Source organism: Argiope bruennichi, chromosome X1 (assembly GCF_947563725.1).
Source record: "Argiope bruennichi chromosome X1, qqArgBrue1.1, whole genome shotgun sequence".
Taxonomy (NCBI): domain Eukaryota; kingdom Metazoa; phylum Arthropoda; class Arachnida; order Araneae; family Araneidae; genus Argiope; species Argiope bruennichi.
Window position 1 is genome coordinate 136844124 of NC_079162.1, and position 14853 is coordinate 136858976.

Here is a 14853-nt window from a genome sequence, read left to right on the forward strand (position 1 = left end):
AACATATTACTTAGACTTATTATTTTCTTACAAAGCGAACAGTATGCAACAGACGGATTTTGCAGGACTTCTCGAATCCTTTCAGCAAAATCAGGATTGATTTTCTTTATCCGTGCAATTCGTATTAAATATGGATTTTGAACAGCTGATTGTTTTTAAAAAATTCTCTAATCAACTCTGAATAAGCTCACAATTTCTCAAATGATAAACAAAACATTCAATAAACTTAAGAACGGTAGATTAAACTCCATCGCGCGGTTTCCACAAGTTGATTGTTGCTATTTCCGCCAGAGAAATGCATTCTAATCTTTCACACAATTACAGAAGTCTCGCGCATGCTCATTAGCTGCGATTCGGGAATCGTATGGAAAAAGAACAACCATCTCACAAATCAAAATTGGACTGATCTATAAAGGAAAAAGGGGAGACAGTAGAGAAGGTGCGAGTTTCCGTATTACACAAACGCTTGTTTTGTTTTTAGAAGCGATGGCTACTATTTTTTTAGATGAGAAAAAAAAAATAACTAAGAAAACTCAAAATTCCCTGTATCTTCCCGGTTTTTATAAAAATTTTCAATTTCCCTATATTTTCCCGTTTATTTTAGTATATTTTTAAATTCCCTGTGTTTGCCTGGTTTTCCAGGTTCTCCCGGTGGTGTGGCAACCCTGTATAAATTGTTAAATTAATTTGAAATAATTTAGAAAGAGAACGAATTAAAGCAAAAATTACAAGCCCACAACCGAACTCGGATCTCGTAAATGCTATGTCAGTATCTTGTCCACTATACTATTCTTGCACTCAGCAACGGCGATACATTATTAGTATATAAGCTATGATGTCAGTGTGGGGGCCATTTCCTCAAAACAGGCTGACGTGCTTTAATATTTTAATGAATGAACATCCTAAAGGGATACTACCATTATACTAAATCTCATCTTGAACTCAATTTTCCATGTTGTGCCTTCCCCTTGACAGACTACCATTTATTTATAGGTTAGAGCATCATATATGTTGTTAGGTGCATCCTGAAAAAAATATCAGTAGCAAAATCACTGAAATATTTTTAATAAAAGACTCTTACTATTTATGTTTATAGTTATTTTCGAAAGGAAAATATAAAAACATACTTACAATCGGCATGAATATGGGAGTCCTGTCATCATAGCTCAAAAACTGAAAAACTGGAATAAATAATATACAAAGAGCAGGTATCACAGACAAAGATACAACAAAGGCACCAACTTGAAACCATCTTCTCAAGCAGATAGGTTTGATGCTACCACATCTCATAAATGTACGATTTAGGCATGTTGTTTCCCAACAAATTGTCAAGGGCTTAATGACTATCCCTGTATCATGGAGGAACTTTATATAAGGAAAAAGCATACAGCTCTGTAAAATAAGACGGGGAAAAAAGGCATTCTTTTTAATAAAATTTTACATTATAAATTCTAGATATCAAACACATTTAAAAATACAAATAAACAGGAAAAGGTACATACGTTAAACATCATTAACTGAAATTTTAAAAACTTTTCTGGTTGATTTCATTAATTAAATGGTTTATACAAAAGTTATTTCGATATCTTTTATAAAGATATTATAGGTTAAGAAAGATTTTAAGGCAATTATAGATCCCCCAAACAATATGTCTCAATTTTTAAAACACAATACTTAAGTAAAAAATATACATTAAATTGGCTTTTAGTAAAATTTAAAAATAATCTATTATTAAAAAATTTACTTAAAAAAACAGATTGGCGAATATACTTAATCATAGTATAATAATCAAAGTTGCATCTATAAACAAGCATACTCTATTCTTAGAGAAAGGAATATGCATTACTTACAAAGTATTAGTGTGTAACAGAATACCGGGCATTTCAATATCCCAAATTCCTAAAATGCTTATCAATATTCAAACCAAGAACGGCAACATAGAACAATGAGCAACCTAAACTCAAGAGTAGATGCAGAATTCCATTCATGCATTTATAATTATCCTTTCAATGAATTATCAGAAGGTTTATTTCCTCACTGGTATTCTTATGAGAAAATTGATACCCATTCATGAAATTTTTGGAAGTCTAGGATGGGATACAGTTATTTCCGAGATACTTGATCAAAATTTCACAAACATGAAAGATTTTACAAATATAATCTTCAGAAATACTAAAATCGAAAATACTCAAGCCAGTAACAATCATCCATTGAGCATGCAGACAGTAACTTTCAAAGAAGAGCTTGATATAAAATGATAATAAACTAACACATAAAATCAAATATATAAAATAAATTTTTATACATCTGAATTTTATTTTACAATACAATCGTATATAACATATAAAATGCAACAAGACTAGTATAAATTAATAAAATTCTAGATTGATGGAAAAAAATTCAAACAAAGCACTGCTAATAAATATCTTTCTATACAATAACATGAATTTTGCTAGATAAATGCTATTTATATGTATCTGGAAAAAACAAAAACTGTGAACAAAAATTAAATTGAACTATTTAAGACAATACTGAGCAAACTATCACCCACTTAAAAACTCTTGACTGACACATCAGATTTAAAAATAACAATATAATATTATTATATACAATATAATATTTCTAATATAGTATATAAAATTTCTATATGACTTTTATATGATCAAAAAATGACTTTTATATATGCAGTCCCAGATTTATATATTGTATTAGTATTAGAAAATCTTTAACACAATATTTTTTGAGTCCTTATTGAATTTTATAATAAATTTATGCTGACCAACCAGTTTCTTTCTTACTCCCCCTTCTTATTTTTCCATCTCAATTCTAAAACATTTTGCCTGTCCTTGGTTTAAACAGTATTTTTTTTTTTTTTTTTTTCTTTTTACTTAATGCAAAAAAAGTTTTTGAACAAGCAATTTAGAAAATAAAAATTTACGTACTTTTAATAATTTAATACAGAATTGTATGAAAAAGATTTTTTTTTTCAATAAACATTAGCTTTTCAACAATTTTAGCATCATTAATCAAATAGATAATTCTATGAAAATGAATAAAAATTCATTATATATTATTAATGTTGACTTCAAAAGTTACATTTAACGAAAATTGATACTCTTCCATTTAAAATTTAATAGGCAGAAATAGGGACAGAACTTTTTATTTCTTGTTGAAATAAAGGGATAAAACAAGTTAATAAAAAAATAATGTTTCATTTTCCTATATGTCAAAAATATAACTTAATCATGGGCATTGAGCATTTTGTATAAAAATGCACACAGGGAGGTTTATTTGCAAAAATTGAATACAGATAGAAATAGATATCCACAGTTATTAGTATGCATAAGAAACTAGGTTTCTCTGTCTTATAAAAAATACGAAAATAATAGCAAATCTTAGTTTCCTAAATGAGATTTGAAAGTAAAACATTTTCTTCAAGTTCAATAATACACTAATACAAAATACATATATAAAACTTTTTTTAAAATGGATCACTTTTTAAAACTAGGCTGAATCTTAATTCAGAATTCCAGACTGAAGAATGAAAAATAATGTATACTTCTGAAGAACAAGATAACATTTAGTGATAAAAGCAATTCATCAAATAAATAATATCTTAATCATTAAAATTTAACAAAAAAAAAATTTTGAACTTCTATGCATTTTAGAGAAAATTTAAAGTATATATCAAAAACATAAGTCATTGATTTTAAAGTAACAGAAAAATTATTAAATTAAAAAAGTATTTATACTTAGAACACATATTCTAATAAATAATCTGTGTCAATATATTATTAAAATTATACCATCAAATATAATATCTTACATGAAGATCATTTAATACTCAAATAATTATTAATTTGGACAGAATAATAAAAAGGATCTTCCCAGTATCCTGTATTATACATAGCAAAACCATTTAACAAGGAAATGCACTCTAAAAAAAAGGAAAGGGGGGACTCAGCAAGAGAGAAAACAATGCTAATTGAGGACATCAAAATTTGTAAAGACGTTCAAAATACGAAAGTTGGAAGAAAGAAACTAATTATTATTCTACATTTATTACTTTTGCATTTATTATAAGTAAGCAGAACAAACTAATAAATTAAACAAGAATTCAAATTTATATAACATGCATTTCACACATTTTATTTCATATATTCAAGTTTATACAAATATAGCATTTTTTCTAAGTAAAGTAACATGTCATATTCATAATCATTAATCCTTACATGCCTATAAATGATAATTTAGGATATCCTGTGATCATGATTTATCAATGCTGTCATTAATTTTCTCTATATTCTTCTTTCTGTTCAAATATAAGGATGAAAATATCCAAAAAAGAACAGAAAAAAATCTTGTGTTACATAAAATTTTTTATTTAGTAAATCTTTTTTTACTCTAATTATTTCAAATTGCCATGTTCCTAATACAATTCAAAATTTTAACTTACATTATTAATATATAAATAAGACAAAAGTGCACTTTTTGCAGATATATTTCCTAAGTGAGTTCAAATTATTCTAAATTTATCATTTAAAATTATTTAAAACATGGAAGTATGGCTTTTGGTCCAGTAAAATCTGCATCTTTGATACATATTCTTTCTTTTAGAATTTTTTTTGACTAAATAAATTATTGTACTGAGATATATTTTTGATATTAGAAACATAAAATAATAAACAAAACTAATTTCTATATACTTGATACGAATCTACATATTATGCTGGACATTTAAAATTACCAGACAATTCTTCATAATGTGTTAAATAATGAATTATATATATATATATAATTGTCACTTGAAAATATAGCATTTGCACTAATTAGTCTCAATATAATGTCTTTGTTATATTTAGTTTCTTTTTGCAATGAAGCTTGTAGTTTGTTTGTTTTTTAAATCATAAGCAGAATAACTGGTTACATACTCTTGACTAATGTTTGTTTTGAAATATCTATAATAATTATAATATGTTTTAATAAAAAATTGCATATTATTCTATAATACCTAATTTTAAGCATATTCTATAAAGTTAAATAGTTGTTGCACAATGAAACTCTCATAAAAATCGTAATAACCTCATTACATTGAATGCACTGAGATAAAATAAACTAATCATTAAAATAGTGATAGAGTAATTAGAATGTTTACAATGATTTAAACACATTTATTCTAGATTGTCAGTATTTGAAGCCTTTTGAAAAACATTTTTACCAGTTTCAGTAAAAAGTATAATTGTTTAACTGAATCAGTAAAATCAATAATACAATCTTATTAAGAAATTTTTCTGAAGAATATTTGAATAAAAAATGCTTAAATATTGCATATAATACACATGTAGCATTTAAATTACAATATGTTCTACCTTCCAAAATCCTACACATCACGTAAAAATCACCTTCCTCTTAAGAAAATTTAGTTTAGTGAAGTCTATTTTCAACCATATTCAAATGAATATTAAGTGACGAACTTTTAAATTAATTAATGTTACACTTTAAAAGAGATAGTGATACAGTTAATATGTGGGATAATGTAAACAAATAGTCTCAATTGTATGTCTCAATTAAAGTTCAATAAAGTGAAGCAGTTATACTAAAATTTTAAATAAAAACTCTATGTGATCTATTATTATTTGCAAAAGTTGTATATTGATAATTTTTTTTACATCTATTAAAATTCAGGGATTTTTTTTTATTTTTACACCACTAATTTTTCATAATACTTTTCATTTTTATTTTATTATTTCTTGTTAATTAATAAGTTCTTGAATCGTGTATAATACAGCATCATATTTTGTTATCAATATAATCCTCTAATTAAAAGTAATTTAAAAATTATATACTACATAGTATAATAATATATTAAGTTATACACCATGAAAATATATATTATATAGACAATTTGCATTACTAAAGTTCATACTTTTACAGTCTCATCCCTTCCCCTAAAAAAAAACTGAGATACTTACAACATCCCCATTCTGATGCTACAACGACAAACAAAACTGCGACTTTTTAAATTTGCCTGAAAGGTTTCTCATCATTTTTAAGTTTGATAAAATGTTACATATACCACTGATCCAGTAAATGTATGAATCTTGAAGACTAGTAAAAAAATTTGAAAAGTTAACTCAGTAATACTGGGAGTTAAATATCCAGATTCCTCATATCAGAAATTCTCATAGAGTTAATTTACATAATGTCACTGTTCAATAACAAAGAAATATCATGTAATTACTATTGTTTAGCACTACTATGCTGCTATGGTGGCATCATATAGCATCACATATAGTTCAATATAATTAAATGACACAAGATATGGTGCTATTTTACCACATATTTTTTTCTGCAAGATACAAAATGGAATCCAAAAATTAATATGTAGAACGCATTTACTATGCTTCATTCATTTATTCTATCCAACAATTTGTCTTAATCAAAAACTTATTATGTCTCCAATGAAAATATTTTTAAATTTGATATTACTAAATAGTAAAAATCAATAGGCAACTAAGTGATCATAAAAATATAACAGGTTTTATATCCAAGTTTTTTTTTAAGCTATCCTTCACACAACTCATATTCACAATGCTTCTTAAAGTTTTACATAATGAAGATTTCAAGTGTTTTTAAAGGTGAGATGAAACATTTGCTACATGAAGATAAAAGTGAAAAACTATAACATATCATGATTTACAGATTATAACCTCTTCAGTCCTGCAATTTCAAAAAAAAAAAAATTACAGGTAGACATATGCGTTTCATTTTTCTCATCTGCTAAAGTAAAATTTTAATGAAAAAATGCATGCATTTCATCACTTATGAATGTAGCTTACATTTTTCATCAATAAATAGAACTACAGTTAGGTATTTTTTTCATATCCATCGCTATTAATTAGGGACTGAAGAAAATGGTGTTGAACAAAAAATGCAGCAAATATAAGTACATTTTTTTAACATTTATTATTAAAATAAACTCTTGCATATTTTTTTATAAAATACTTAGTGTCTGGTTAAAGTCATTACTAAAGTATATCTTCTTATCTATAATAAAAACAATGAAAATTTAAATTTAAATAAGGTACACATATATGTACCTTAGGCATTTTTGCACCCATTTCCTGACTGCTTGAGATCCATTGTGATGTTTATCTTTTGAACGCTTGTTTTCAAATTGTCACTTCTTGTCCATAAATATATTGTATATCTTTTTTATAATAAATAATTCTTATGTTCTATAATGTAATAAGATATAAATTTAAAATTATTTATTTTTTAACTTTAGTAAGAAAATCAATTTTATAGCTGTCTTGTGACCAGTAATTGATATTACTATCTGTTATCATGTATAGAATATAAAGAATTTTATTAGATAATAATAATTTTTTTCATGTCAAGCAGCTCCAGAGGAGATTTTTAAACTTTTAGAACAAAGTGATTTTAGGGAAAGCAATAGGATTTCTCAAGTATCGAAAATAATGAAACCTGACAAATGCATTAAAAGAAGAGAATGGGATCAATTGGACACAGATGATAGTAAAATGTGCCTTGCCAAGTAAAAAGATAATAAATCTGTGATTCTATTATCCACATGTATAGGTAATGAGGCTATTGGAATGGGCAGAAGACAGTCAAAATAACTGGAACAAAAAGCTATTGTAAAATAATCTGCTATTGTAAAAACTTATAATATGCATACAGGAGGCATTGAGCATTATTTTGCATATTACCAGTATGCAGTAAGAACAAAAAATGGCAAATGCGAGTATTGATGCATTTTATAGATTTAGTAGTAATTAATTGCTGGATACAATATAAAAAGGTGGCAAAGAAAGAAGCACAGATGTCAGGAATGAAGCCGAAAATGTTATGAACCTTATTGCAATTTCGAATGCATATAATTCAGTCCCTGTTGAAATATCAGGGAATTTTCTTCCTCAGCAAGATAGGAAACCAAGAACAAGTAAAAAAATCATCGTTGGATGAAAACAAATTAATAGAAGAATAGTCATTATATGATGGAAATGCAATTAAAAGGCCATTGGAAATTTCTTTACCATTCTGATGAAAATATTTCTAAAAGAGCAAGACAAACTGTCCCTACACCATTAAAAGAAATGACTTGATAGGTCAAGCCATCTACCACAAGGCATGGATGATAAATATGCATCAAAATTCAGGATGTAAATCTAAGAGTAGAGTCAAGTGCTCAAAATACAGTATCTACTTATGTAATATTTTTTAGAAAGTTTTTTTTTAATTTCATTTAAAATAAGATTTAATAAATTATTAATATAATATTTTTTTTTTTTTTTTTTTTTTTTTGCTTTTATAAGGCTTTAAAATAGGAAAAGTGTAGCTATTAAACAAACAGGAAAATTAAACAATTTCTTTTTTTTATTGAGGATACTTTAACTTGCTTAAAACCTGAGGTACACATATGTGTATCTTAAAATTATAGAACTTAATATTGTTTGATCAACAAATATTTTTTTTTTCCCATGAAGAACTGAGATGTAACAAAAGTGAAAGATCTTGAAAGCAAATTTTTTAATCAACTTTTTAAAAGTCAGGTTTGAAGAGGATAATCATGTTATGCTAACATTAAAAGTTACGACAGTTTATAACTGTCTTGCATTGAACTACATTTTAAGATAATGAGAAACAGGAATAGAAATAGCAGAATACTTCCTGGTATTAAAAAAAAAAGATAATATACACCAAGACTTATTCAAAAACAACCAAGCGAACAGGGATATACTATTTGACTAAACAAAGAAACAGATTATTAAGTCGTTTCCAACAATAGAAAGTAAATTACATTGGACTTGTATTGAGAAATTTTCAGATAAAACTTTTGATTCAGTTAATTTGATGTAACTATCATCACATTCATCAGTGAAATTTTTTTACAAGCAACAAAGAAGCTTACAAGGATTCAGAAATATAAATAATAATCAATAACTAATTTTTATTAATAGATATATAAAGAAAAAAAAATTATTCAAATACTACATCAGAGAGTTTCAATTTGTATTAAATCCAATTCGTAAAATGTTAATATTCTTTTGCTTACAATTTATTTTAGAAATTACAAAGATATATCCAAAAATGCATATTACAGACACAGATCCACTCGCTATAAAAATTAAAATTTACTAAATTATAAATTTTTCTCACCCTGAACATCAAATCTAAAAAGTAAATAATCCCAAAAACGATGATCAGAGATCCGAGAAAAAACAAATTAGACATTCCGAATCTAATACTAAACTGTTATTCTCGAAAAAGTACCAAACGAACTATCTTTGTGCGTAATTAAATAGTAAACTAAAAATTTTGGATTACAATTCTTGATAACGAAAATGAATCACAGAAATCTAACAGACGTCAGAAGAAACGAAACACAATTCACATTCAGCGGTATAGAGAGAGCCCATGATTACTACCGTTGCCCTTTTGAATTTTTGGAATTGTAATGGAATTTCTTTAACCATCCGTTCAGCCACTGCAATTTAAATGAATTGGTGGACTTCTGCCGACAGTAAAAGTTTAAAAACAATACAAAATAAATTTCGAAAGGAAGATAATAGAAATATGGAATATTTTCATTGCACTTTGATTGTTGTTCTTAAACATATTTAATTAACTTTTCATTCGTATTTTAGATTATATGAGTTATATGAATAGTAATTTGAACTTCTTGGAATTCTCCTTTAACGTGGGAATAACGGCAAATTCCAGTAATAAAAATATGGATCTTTAAGCTTCATCTCATTTGAATCCATTCATTTTTAAGTCTGATGAAGTATTCAAGAGGAGTTAATTCCGTAACAAGGAATGGGCCAGTTTCTTTTACTTTTTTGCTACTGTATTGTTAATGGCGGTTTACTTCGTTGTTATTCAAAAAATTTAAAACGACGAATTTTGCGACAGATTACTTCCTCAAAAAAAATGAACTTTTCAAAATGGCATGGCAGATTAAAATCCCTTGCATTACAAATTCGAATGATATTACTTTAGAATGATCTAAAAGGGATAAAAAAAATTTATATTCCCGGAAATTTTCCAATGCAGTATGGCAGCACTACATCAAAATTCCTTCTGTTGGTATCTCTAATTGATATTTCGTTATGAGAGATAGCCGATGAAGTTGAAAAAGAAAATGACTTATCCGTGACCCCGGTAGCACAGCATATAGTATACTAATGTGCGACACCATATAATTCGATATTCAACAATATTACGAATATTATTTAATATCATACAATATATTTTTGCTTTGGAAGGGGTAGTTATGCGATTTATTAGACGCACAAATAGTGATATGCTCTCTTTGACAAAGACCTGATTATGTTATATAGAAAGTCTCTCCCTGCTCACATCCGTATTTAGTGTAAATTCGATAAGTAATTTGTATAAATCAAAAAGGATCATGCAGTGGTCCGTCTCTGTGGAATCTCGTAGCCAACGAAATTCTCAAGCAGGTCTGGCCAGAAAATGTACATAACCAAGCCTTTGCAGATGATTTTGTACTGGTTATCGAAGAGGACACAAAAAATAGCCTTGAAAGAGAAACAACTTGCAATAGCCAAATTTAATTCCTGGTGCTCAAATAATAAACTTTCCATCTCCACGGGAAAAACAACCCATATTTTATTCAGCAAAATGGTGAGAGGCCCCAGAATCATATGGAATGGAGACATCATTAAGAGAAACAAATCTATTAAATATCTAGGAGTCCACATTGATGATCAATTAAACTGGCTAGAACACATAAAAAAACAAGGAGAAAAGGCCATTAAAATGCACCAAAACCTCAAAAGAATCGCTGGCAGAACATGGGGAATCTCTCAGAAACACAAAAAAGTTCTTTACAAGACAATAGTTGAGAGAATGCTCACCCATGGTTCATCAGTGTGGTGTCTAACCCAACATATAGAATGAAGAGGAAACTCTCTACCATTCAGAGATCATTTCTTCTCTATATTTCAGGTGCTTACCGCACAACTCCAACAGCAGCGCTGCAAACCATTCTCGGCATTCCACCCCTCCACATGCAATTACAGTTTGAAGCCAGACTAACTACAATATATCGACTAAGAATCCCTCTTCCGCATAATATAACAGAGATACAACCAGAAGAGCTCGAGAAGAAAGCAACTGGTTGGACTACTCATCCTTCACAGCATCTCAATCCCAACCAAATCTCATTGGAAGATGAAGGAATTAATTTATCTAAAATAAACCATATCAATATCTTCACAGATGGCTCAAAAACAGAACATAGAGTTGGAGCTGCGTTTTGTGTTCTGTTTAATGATTCCTGGTCCTACCACTGGTCTGCCAAATTGAATGACAACAATACGGTTTTCCAAGCTCAACTCACCGCACTTCGTGAAGCAGTAAAATATACATCTCAGTTTTCAAACAACAATACTTTTAAAACACACTTCGACAATAGAGTTAATATCATGGCATCTTCTAATCCAGAGAGTATAAAACAAATAGCAAGAGAAATTTTTGGTGTCCTGCTTCCTCATGGGTTAAAGCACATTCAGGCAACATAGGTAATGAAAAAGCAGACCAACTGGCGAAGGACACAACGCGAAATGGGCATCTTTATATACAAAAAAAGCTTCCTAAACCACATATAAAAGCCCTTCTCCGGAAAGACATGCTCGAGGAATGGCAAAAATATTGGAGCAATGGTGACACAGGCAGAAAAGTTTTTAATATCCTGCTTTCAGTCAACCTTAATCCCACAAACTGGATCATAGAGGATATTATTTTCTTCTCAGAACACTGCCCTTTTCCTGCCTACCTCAAAAGGTTCAATCTGTCCGAGAGTGACCAGTGCAGAGTGGCGGGATTGGCACGGTTCTTCATTATGTTATGGAATGCATCCTCACAATCTCTTGGCATATGAAAAAACCAGCACCAAGCCATGAACAAGAATGGATGAAAGGAGTCACCAGCAACTTCCTTTCCAAGCAAAAAATCCATAGGATAATTAGATTTATAAGTTATAATAGAGACCTATTCTTGCCTCCCTAGTTCTCAACATCAAGTGTCATACTGAGAAAGACTAAGGGGAAAATTAGCACCGCAGTCTCCTATCATACATTTCAATCAAACAGAGTTTGTCTTCGTTCCCATTAACCAAATTATTTTCCTTTTGATTTTTATAACTGCATCCTCATCTACTATGTCATTAAAATAAGTGAAACAGAATACATGTATTTTTTTTTTTTTTACACATTTTATCTCTCAGCATATTATTATTTCAAATTATATCTCCAAGTTGAAAATCTTTGTAAACGTTTTCATCACAATATTATTTCTTATATGCTTGTAAATTCTGTAAATAGTTATTTTTGTTTTTCTCTTCTGTAAATATATTGGTACTTAAATAAAATTCCGTAACATGCCCAACAAACCGTTCAGTGACCAGAATGGTCACCGATACGGGAGTAGGAGACGGCGTTCTGTTCTGTATAAATAAAAAAAACTCCGCTTGTTTATTGGACCTCTTGAATTTGTAGCAATTGACAAGTGTTCAAGCATTCCATCACTGCAAATGTCCATTCTCTTATATGTCTTAAGTGTTGTGAAATCCACTCTAATGTCCGCGTAATTTTCTTCCTTAATTAGTTGCAAACAGAAGCAGAGATATTGGTCTTTCCGAAACTTTCTCATCCACTCCTCCCCCCCCCCAGCATAAAATTACAGTCCTTGGGTTAGGACGCGAATGCCTTACATAGCAGTAGCGAATGTTAACTAATCTAATCTTCGTGAATCTAACATTTCTACTAAATCCAACATGCTGGTATGTATTTTGGACACCTTTCTTCCTACCAATTGCAACCGAAATTTCACAGAAATACAGATGTAATCACAAGATCATGTGCCGAATTTCATTGATTTAAGTCATTGCGTTTGAATGCATACACGCTAATTGATGGCTAATCCTTTGAAAGATTTAGTTCAAAATTTGATAAGTCTACAAAATTTAGATGCACCAAATTTTAGTTATCTGGCTTTTTACATTTTGAGGTTATCAAGTTCTTTTTATTTTAAAAACCAGTCAGGCGAAATTTCTCTGAATTCATTTGGTTCAAAATTCAAAGAAATTTACAAATTTGCTCTAAACACCATATACCACATCTCATCTGCCTAGGTCAAAGCGTTTGATTTATCGTGTTTTCAGACAGATAAAAAGACATAAAGCTAAAAATGTGTTTCTAGAACTTAGGGAGGTCAGAAACATGGAGATTCATCAAAATATCAAGTTGAATTTTTTTCCTGTTACAATACTTTCTCTGTACGTCCTATATGAGAAAGAAAAAAAAATATGTCATTGGATTTCAACTGTCCTAGTAGGTTGGATAAGATAAATTTTTGTAGCTCAAATACATTAAATACTTATATCTTACTGAAGCTCGAAGATAACTTAGATCTACTATTTTCTGCATTGTATACATCAATCATTCAAGTAGCTACAGTTCCCTCGCTAAAGTGCAACATTTATAAAGATTATATCTAAATCATGCTTAACTAATACATTACAAAATGAACTATTACTTTCTACTTTAAGATCTTTTGTAGAGATGATATCTTTAAGTATTGGCATAATTAATGTTCCGCATTATGTCAACCATTCAAGATTTTTTTTAATGGAGTTTATTAGCGCAAGAAACATTTATGATTAAACTACACCTAACATATGGTGAGAGTTAATCTTATTTTATAAACTTGTTTCTGAATTGCGTCATTTGCCAGGACCGGTCAACTTGTAAAGTCTGCTAAAAGTAGTCGCATAGTAAAATACATTCTAAAAGTTATTGAAGAATGAGATCAAAAAGTAAAAACCAATCCTTTTTAAAAAGGTAAAAAGACGAGGATGGGGAACTTTATGAAGAATACCTTTTAATTTGATGTTAGGAGATTAAAAGCAACGGATGCTTTGCTTATTAAATTGGGGACATTATATAAAAATGTGAAGAACCGTCATAGGACATTGACATCCTGGACATGAAATCTTTGTGTGTGAGCCGTGTGTGGTCTGTTCTTAATCTGATAAGTTAACCAATCAAGAATTAGTCCTAAAATTGGCTGGATCCTATTCAACCTCGCTTGGTCTGGGGGGGGGGGGTCGCTGAAACTAGTAACCTTACTATTACCAAGTCATCATCTAGGGAAGGCAAGTCTTACAATGTCTCCATCCTTAAAGCTTATGATGCTTGTATTTCAAATTATTGTATTGATGCTTCTTCAAACTCTTAATGGATTTTTTTTTCCTTTTCCAGATTTTCTTCCTTTTGATTGATCCTCAAAAATTCTGCCTTTGGATCCTTTTCTATTCTTTTTTTTTCATTCGGCAATTTTGCTATCCATTGGGACTGTAACGGTATTAAAAACACAATTTCATGGGTCAAGTGCCCTTCTCTCGTTGAAGAAAAATTTCTAATGTTTCAAGAGACTTTCCTAAAAAACAATGATTATTTTTTCTTATAAAATAAGATATAAAAATTACTCGGCTAATGCGCTTTACAATCGTCTTATCATCGCTACTGGCAAATCGTAACTTTCATCAAAAATTGGTTTCAATAGTACCTTTCAATCGGAATGCGAAATTCTTGGTTTCATATTTCTCTGTTTGTTTGTGAGAGGTTTAATGGCGCAAGAACTATATTTGGTTATACTACGCCAAGCAAACGGCAAAATCAGGGCGGGCAGATTATACAAGAAATTTGAGTATAAAAGCGATGTTATCAATCTAAATCTGTATAAAATCTAGTTGTAAAAAATGTGTAAGGTGTTAACATATGAAAATGAAAAATTGGTGCA

The 14853-nt window shown here is 29.1% G+C and overlaps 1 protein-coding gene across 1 annotated transcript in view; it reads right to left on the reverse strand.

Moving 5' to 3' along the window:
- Positions 1–9428, reverse strand: part of LOC129958858 (membrane-bound transcription factor site-2 protease-like) — a 95270-nt gene extending 85842 nt beyond the window's left edge. The window contains exons 1-2 of the mRNA XM_056071578.1: positions 9184–9428; positions 1132–1392 (exon numbers count right to left, since the gene is read on the reverse strand). Of these exons, the coding sequence (XP_055927553.1) occupies positions 1132–1392; positions 9184–9258 (336 nt within the window). The 5' untranslated portion in view covers positions 9259–9428. The remainder of the gene's footprint in view (positions 1–1131; positions 1393–9183) is intronic.
- Positions 9429–14853: the final 5425 nt, after the last annotated feature.